At 35.9% G+C, this 8,735-nt stretch overlaps 1 protein-coding gene across 3 annotated transcripts in view; it reads right to left on the reverse strand.

Annotated features, from left to right (window-relative positions):
* bnc2 (basonuclin zinc finger protein 2) overlaps positions 1 to 2,900 on the reverse strand; it is a 252,884-nt gene extending 249,984 nt beyond the window's left edge. For 2 of the 3 annotated variants that reach the window (XR_014626443.1, XM_084401643.1), the window contains exon 1: positions 2,404 to 2,900. Coding sequence is in view for 2 of the 3 variants with exons in the window: in XM_084401643.1 (XP_084257769.1) it covers positions 2,404 to 2,406 (3 nt within the window). In the remaining variant the exon portion in view is untranslated. The remainder of the gene's footprint in view (positions 1 to 2,403) is intronic. The other variant, XM_084401645.1, reaches the window with a different exon arrangement.
* Between the last annotated feature and the right edge of the window lie 5,835 nt (positions 2,901 to 8,735).

The following is an 8,735-nucleotide window of genomic DNA, read 5'->3' on the forward strand; positions in this document are numbered from 1 at the left end:
AATACATTTAAAACCCTGTATTTTATTTGAATCTTACATTTCTTAAAATGTATGATGTTTCCTGATCAATTGTTTAAAAACACTTGTGATCTAACTATATATTGTGACGTTGCTAGAAAATACAGAATACAATACAAAATAAACAATGAAGCCTAATTATTGTAACAAGTTCTCATTACTGAAATGAGATTTAAAATGGTCTCTGTATCCGCATGCTTTTCTTTCATAGTTTTTCTACCAAACACAATGTTTTAAAAAATTTTTTTTTTATTATTATCATTCTGGTCTCTCAATGAAATAACTGTCTGTGTTTTAGTTCAATTTCATAGCCTTTTTCTTCAGGTCATTCATCCACACATTCACTTGTAATGCCCATCAAAAGAATCCACAGACGGACAAAGGAGGAGAAAATGCAAAATAAATACAAAACTTCTAAATAAATTTGAACCGTCTCTTTACATAGAAGTGACACTATTCTCGGCTAGGTATTCTCACTGTTTTGCTGGTGTTATGACCAACCTGTCGTACCCACCTACAGTACCCCATCCATCCATAACATACTGTCTGTCTATCAGTGTGGACATGGATGAGTTTCAGCAGTGCTCTATATTCCACTTTTTTCATTTACAGGTTGCACAAGTATAAGGCTTTTCTTTTTTGACTTAATACAAGGAGCACAAATTATTACTATTATCAATAATTTTTAAAGTAGTCCTACATTTCTACTTAGAAACTCAATTTTACATGCGTCACCAACTCAACTCACAGAGAGGTTCAAGAGAGCTGTAAGATCAAATAAGCAGTGTGTGTGTGTGTGTGTGTGTGTGTGTGTGTGTGTGTGTGGAGAGTAGGCAGAGGGTCAGAGAACACAGGGCTAAGTGGACCTGCTCTTCATTAAGACAATGTCTCCGGGGGACGTCACTATGGGCTACCTGTCCATGCGCTTATTGAACCGTCTAACCATCATCTACCCTCTTACTCTGCCAAGGCCCCTGGAGAATCACACCAGCACAACTGACAAGTTCAGCCTTAGACTGCGCCTGCAACATGAAAGCACCTCTTCATTTTACCTCCTCCTTCCCTCTCTCTCGGACACCCTCTCATTTCTCCCATACTCCTGCCCTGAACCTATGGTCTTTTTTTTTTTTTGAAAGAACAAATTAGATGGAACTAAGAAAGACAAAGAGAAAGAGAGCAAGGAGGATAGAGATAGAGAAGGGGGACATAACTGCGTTTGACTCTTGACATGGAGCAGATGAAATGTTAAGTGTCCAGAAAAGTCCGGGGAGCCGTGCAGATAAAAGTCATCAAATGACACTCTTGGAATGCAAATTGGCATTCTTGACTGCAGCACTTGAACAACTGTGCCCCATCACAGACAGCCGCTGAGATTAGGACAAAAAAATATATAATAATAATAATTTAAAGCGCCAATCTCATAAATCCTTAAGTAGAGTAACGGGGAGATTTTTTTTTCCAATTGCATATATTCAGTGATATCTCCTCCTTGTCTCTGCGTTCACTGGGAGTGAAATACCTCAGTGTTCACCTGCCCTTGTAAATCACTTTCTCTCTTTTCAGAAAAACAAAAGCAATAAACATTATGATAAAAAAAAAAAAACAGGCATGATAGAAAATATTGTAATCATCACCAACAGGTTGTACATAAATAATAATTTAAAGAATTTTTTAATGAATTAATTTGGTTGCATTTGTGTATTGCTTGATGATTAATGTACAAAAATACATTGAAAGTAAATCATGATGATTACTGCCATTTAAAACCAGTTTTGAAAGCTGAATAATTTTGTCTTGCAATTCATAAACATTTGTGTGAAGTTATTTTATTTTACTTCAAGGATATGTTTCCACCATATTTTTTTAAAGGATATTAACAAACAAATCTATATTACATTATTCATAAATTCTGTTATTGTATGTTAAATATTTTATATGTATCCATTATAGTTGTGGATGAGTTAAAAGTATAGATGATACTTATCAAATTGGACCTATTTGACACATAACCTATTAACGTTTTGATTTAGTTCTATGATTGTATTTTTTGTGCACTCATATAGTGTTTTTTATGTAATGAGGAAAAACTGAGATGAAAGAAATCCCCAGGTAAGGCAGTTTATCTTTAACTTGCTTGTTAAAGCAAGTTTGTAAACATGCTCAAGGCGGTAGATTTTCTGATTAAACTTCTTGACCAACACTTTCGATAAACTTCAGTAAGTCATACCGGTTACCAGATTTATTTGTATTAAGTTTCATGACATTTGTAACTATTTAAGTGTACGTGTAGTGATCGTAATGAGCGCTATACTGTATAGTACTGTTTGTTAATGCCATTAATGAGAGTTATTGTAAAGTGTTCATTTGTTGATCGCTCATACTCACCATTTCTTCATATTGTGTGAATGGCAGAATGAAGTTCAGTCAGATCTCGCCCTCATGTGGGGGGACTCTCTCCTCTTCCCTCTTCTCTTCTTTACGCAAATCTATCTAAACTCACTCAAAACTTTATGTCTGTCCCTTCAGTTTTAAACCGACAATAATATTGGGAACAACGAGAACAACAGTCCTTTATCGTTTGGAAAACATTGATTTAAAAAAACGGAGTCAGTTCTGCGCTCTCGTCATTCGCATGTACCGGGTCTCAGTAAAGCGAAAGAAGCACGTTGGCTGAAATATAAGCAGTTTCGGTGGATCCAGAAGCCCAGCGCTGGTTCCGCTGTTCCAGATCCGCTCGTATAAGACACTCCACCGGGACTGAAGCGGGACTAAAGTGGGTGGGTAGTTTGAAGCAGCGGGGTAAATCTCTGGCTGTCCGGGAAGAGAAAACTGACTGTCTACTCACTCCCGGCTATTTCTTCTGCATAGTCAGCTCTCTCTGACTGCTGCATTACATCCGAAGGAACATGGTGATATATTTTTCTCTAGTGTAGTTGGTTGTGCATTCTCTTCTAGTATAGATTATAATACATTATCATCTTGTAATTTTTGTTAATTATCTTATATTTATATATATATTATTATTTTTGAATTATATTTGATATCTTCTAGTATGTTCAGTAATACACTGTCTTCGAGTTAAGATAATATATGCTAATTTTAAGTTTTGTTATATAGTAAGCTATATTATATTATGTTCAAGTATATTTAGGAGTTTTTTTTTTTTTTTTTTAAATCTTATAGTGGTCATGTTCTAGTATTGCTGGTGTAAAGACTAATCGTTATGTTATGATAAGAGCTATCTCTGTGTAACAAAACACTTAAAAAATCATGCAGACACTGAAAATGTTTTATTTCTTTCTTTTTTATTTTGTTTTACATTTCTACCCAAACTTTTTCCATTTTAAAGTAAACATTTAAATTGAATTACTGAAAATGGAATAATAAGAGGCCTAACAATAATTTGTACACTACACACTTTGATTTAATGCAAAATTAAATCAACAGCTAATAAGGGCCATTCGTAATTGTTGTCTTTAACAGAATAAATGTCCTAAATTGAAATGTGCAATGACTTTACGACTAGGCCTACTTTATGACAAATGGACAGAGCTAGCGGTTTTTTTATTGCGGTGTGAATCAATGATATTGAATGTGTTAGAGTCAGATTTTTGCCCTTGTTTTTTAATAATTCCTTAATAATGTTCATCAGGCCCAGTTTTACCCAATTTGACTTAAAGGAGAGTACCCCTACAACAATAATTTATAATTTACACACACACACACACACACACACACACAAATCACTAAGATAGTTTGCTTTAGAGATGTTTGAGGACACTGATTTCCTATATATCTCCCAAACTTGTGTCCCCAGACTGTCTGAACAGAGCGCTTATAAATGTTTAATAATAGACTTGTTTCTTTTTTCCTTATAGTGCGCACAGAGATTGATTCTCAAGAGTGAAAGCTGAGGAAAGTCAAATGACAGACTTCTCCTTTGGACCAATAGAAGCCCCTAAATCCCAAGGCAGTCATTTTGATCAAGCTGAGTGCCTGCAAGCCCCACTCACATGTTTGGTCAAGAGGTAAATAATAGATCAGGGATTAAACTTGTGTAGAATTTGTTCTAGGGTAACAAGCTACACACTCCCAGGATATGCATATTCATCTGATGTGCAAGGCCATGGCAGAGTAAATACCATATGCCCGGTAGTTAGAGATCTTAAATCCCTAATTAAATGAGATATTACTGTACATTGCTCCCTGATATGAAACAACAGAACAGAGAAGATAGACCTTTAAAGAATTATGAGTAATGGACACATTAGCATGTTCACGTGGGTTCAGTTTCCTAGCATTAGTCTAGGAATGAGTAATTCTCCTTTTGATGTTTTATGCAACTTCTAGCTTGTACTGATGTGCCATTAAATTGTTTTGAAATCAATTTCATAATCCTTTTTCAAAATTCTTTTGTTACTCTGCATGAAATAAGCTCAATGTAGTCAATTAAATGTCCTCATCATGTGGCAAACCATCCTCTAAGTGCAATGAACAAGTGGCGTCCAAGAGTTATGAACTCCTTTATTTGCTCAAGAAAAACATGACATTAAAGCAGCTTCCTTTCTGAAATCAGCTGCAAAAAGCCACCTGTGGGACCTGAATATAAGTATTGGTTTATGTCAGACCCCTTCCAGTTGTCTAATTACTCAAAGGGCAGTTGATGATGAGCTATTGAACCTTCAACCGGTTTTGGTCCTTTGGGACGGCCATCAGCTGTCATAGACTGTGTGTCTGTTCAATAAATGCCACACGTAGTTCCCGTTTGTGGATACTGAGGAAAATGTCAAGCTGATGGTGTCGCTTGACTTCTGGAAGGAGGCCGTATGGTGCACGTTTTGCTCTAACTTCGCCGTCCACCCTCAATAAGGAAGTCATTTTTTACCATTGATCTCTTGTCTTGGGTAAACTTTCCCTAAACATCCTAGCTGGAACATTGATTCAAGTTAGAAGGAAACAAAGTACATATTTGTTAGCTATACTTGACGCCATACTTTCAGATGATAATGGCCATGGACACCTCTTTGCACACATTCATAAGCATAAACAAAAACAAAGGAGTGAAAAGGTTCTCTGTGTTTGCCAGAGGCTCACATTATTTGAGCAGCATGATCCTCTCAGGGGAAATCTGATACAGCCTGTAGGGGAATCACTTCGCTCCTTTTTCCCACAATTCAACAGAGACACATGGGGCAAGCATTGCTCCCTCCACCCCACTGGCTCCCCTTTCTCCCTCCATCGCCCACAGGAAGAGAGCCCTCTTATCAATCCCCTCATTATCCGAACCCACTGCCTACTGAAGATAGTTAGAAGGTCATCAGATGGAGCCAGAGACTCATGCACAGGGGACAAATGCTCAACAGTGGAGCTTGTCCTGGGATGCAGAGCATTCTGTGGGAGCTCCGGGTGTGTTGCACGCAAGCGGATGGGCGCGTGATGACAGGTTTGCCGATGGGGAAGTGGAGAGATGCAGCTTTGTAGGTTGCATGCCATGGAAGCCAGAGAATAGATGACTGACTGTCGCTCCTATGAAGGAGCTGGATTTGGCAAAGGCCTTAGGTTCACTGCAGTTACATTACAGAGAATTATATTAATAAAGAGTTTAAGACCCAATTTAACTATATGTACAAATAGTTCAAATAATCATTAGAGACAATGCACCTATTGTGTACATACATGTTTTTACATTGTACTAATATTTAAAAGAATACTGGTAACACTTTATTTTACGGTGTCATTGTTACATATGTTACATGCAGTAATAACTATAAATTATGCATAATTACATGCAACTAACCCTAAACCAAACCAAACCCTAATTCTAACTCTAGACATGTAGTTCTTTAATATTACTCAGTACTTAAATGTAGAATTACAGTGTAACAAAGACACCTTAAAATAAATTGTGACTAAAATACATTTCTCTAGTTACATATGTAATTCATTTCTGTAGTCACATCTACTACGTAACCCAACCATGCCACAAAACCTTGTCCTAACTTTAATTAAATCAGAAAAAAGTGTTTTACAAATCAATATGAATATAAGCACATTGGGATATACCTAACTTTTTTTTTTTTTTTTTTTTTACACAAAGTAGTAGTTAAAGACACCTATTATAAAGTGAGACTAGATTTTATTTTTTATTATTATTATCATGTGGTATGCCCTATCCCTTATTATCATAAATTGTCTTTTTTGTCATTAACACTAGGTTTATGCACATCCTATTACATATTTATTTACTCCAAACTTTTAAAGAACCTACATAACGTAACTTGGTTACATTTCAGGATAAAACAATGGACGTGGGAAGCTGGATAGGATAAAATTCTATTTCCCTTTTAAAAACCAATATCCTGGGGCACATAAACTGTCAGAATCAAGTTTAAAGCATCTACACTATCTCAACTGGATTTGCACACCCACATGTTCATCCTCTGGGAAATGATGTGTTATGCTCCTCTTTAAAATGCCTCTCATTTCCATTCCAAAGTGACACTGCCAGGTTTGCAGCCAGCATGTCGACAAAGCGAGCGTCTTGTATGTTTTTATAGCATTATAAAGTGCAACATTATTTTCTTCCCCTCTTTATCAAAGGTAAACGCTCAGCAGATGACAGTCCTCCTACCTTGGATTGCAGGCGGAGAACTGGGGTTTTCCCAATCCTCTGTGGTGAGATACTTCCCGTGCTCGGCCTACTCAGCCCACCAAGGGATTGTCAATGCTTCCTGATTTTATGTGCTGCATGGTGATTCGGTGTGAATACATCTCTGTTTCTCAGTGACATGGAGAAGGAGGAACAGATGAGTTAAATGGAATCATTTTATTTGACATCACCTCAAAAATACTGTGGCAGCAACAAAGACAATAGACAGGATCGGAATTTGTCAGGCTATGGTATAAGGTTCTAGAATGTTTAAAATCACACATTCCTGCTACTGGAAGCATTAGATTAAAATAGGCTAATAATTACTAAAAGTAAAAAAAAAAAAAAAAAAAAAACAAAGTCAAGAACAACCAGTGAAGAGCAAAAGAAAGGTTTAAAACCTAAATACACAAAACAAATAAAAACAAGTAAAACATAAGCAATTAGAAATTAAATGATAATACTGTAACAACAGGATTTAGCTGGATTTTAACCCCCCACTCACTCACTCACACACACACACACAGCTAACAATAATAGCAGTGTCTAAGCCAATATCAGACTCTCATGAATAAAAGTCAAAAAGTGGTCTGACAAAGTTCATACCTTTAAGGTAAGAAATGTTTTTAATGTATTGTACAGTATAAATTAGGATCACTCAAGGATATTCTTTTTTTATTATAGGCTAATTATTTTTATTCTCTATTTATATTCTTTTCTGTTTTTGAATCCAGATTTAAACTAAATAGATAACAGGAAAAATGACTTCATTTATTTCCTACTTGAACAACATTTGCGTGGTTGTCTGTTGATCTGAACTTTCTACAGGCCTTGGGGGTTGTAAATGGAGCATGTTACATTTATGACGTTTGGCCGCTGTTGGAGGCTGTTGAACGGAAACTGATATTAGTGCCAGAGAGTGCATGTAAAATCACATTCGGAATGGATGACTGGTAACTATCGGCAGTAAACAAAGGGCTTTGTTGAGCAAGAAAGAAAAAGTTGATTCAAAAGTGCCATGTGTCTGCACTCCTAAAAGGGGCAGATGTTGCAAATTACCAGCCAGTCTACTGCCTCTGAAATCGCAGCTCAAATGAGCATCCTAATGAGAGGCACTGTTTGCGGGTCAAAGAAAAGCCTAATCACGCTAAGTCAATTGACTTCTTCTGGAGCAAGAGAGCATGCAAGCTCCAAAGCAGATGACCTGCTGTCTGTTGCACTCCTGCAACCTCCTTTATATCTGTCTAATCTTGTTTCTGTGGTTTTAATCATCTAGCCTTTTGACTATGATATGACTCTAGCCAATGAGGATAGGCACTGATGTTTATACTCCATTATACAACCATTATGCAATGAAAAAATGCAATAATAGATGTACCTTAATGAAATCAGAATGATACGAGAGTACAGGCTAAATGATCATTTATATTGTGTGAACAAGATAAACAACCCTGGTAGACTCTTTAGGAGCTTTTATTTAAATAGGCACATTGAGAAATAGGTATTTGACTTACAGTGCTACACACCTGGACTGGAGTAATTGAGCAATGTGATAATATCCAAGATGTATATGCCGGATAATCATTTTACTGACTAACATTTTACCATGGGAATTCAGCAATGTAAAGCTATAATGTTAATTTATGTCTATTTTTTTTTTTTTTTGGAGAAAACAAAATCATAGTTTTTGCTTAATAATATGGTTATTTATCCTTACTACAACAAAACTTTGGCAACTTGATATTAACCAAACAATTTGAAAGAAAGGAAATAGCTTTTTACACCTCATATTAATTTATTATGATTTACAGTTGTAATGAAGTTGTTATTAGTTGGAAACTATAATTACCATGGAAACTATTTTGTAAGATATTTATAGGCCTACTTATAACAAAGGTTTTGTAGCCTAATAGTTATTTGATACTTTTTATGCATCAATAGGTCTTGCCTGTGAATGTTAACAACATCAAATATTAGAATAGTTAAATCATTTAGTAATATGTTCCGTGTATAATACTGATAGCATTAAAAATGGTAGTGTTATATTCATATGAAGAATGTCCATAGA

Source organism: Rutilus rutilus, assembly GCF_951802725.1.
Source record: "Rutilus rutilus genome assembly, chromosome: 2".
In the NCBI taxonomy this organism is placed as follows: Eukaryota; Metazoa; Chordata; class Actinopteri; order Cypriniformes; family Leuciscidae; genus Rutilus; species Rutilus rutilus.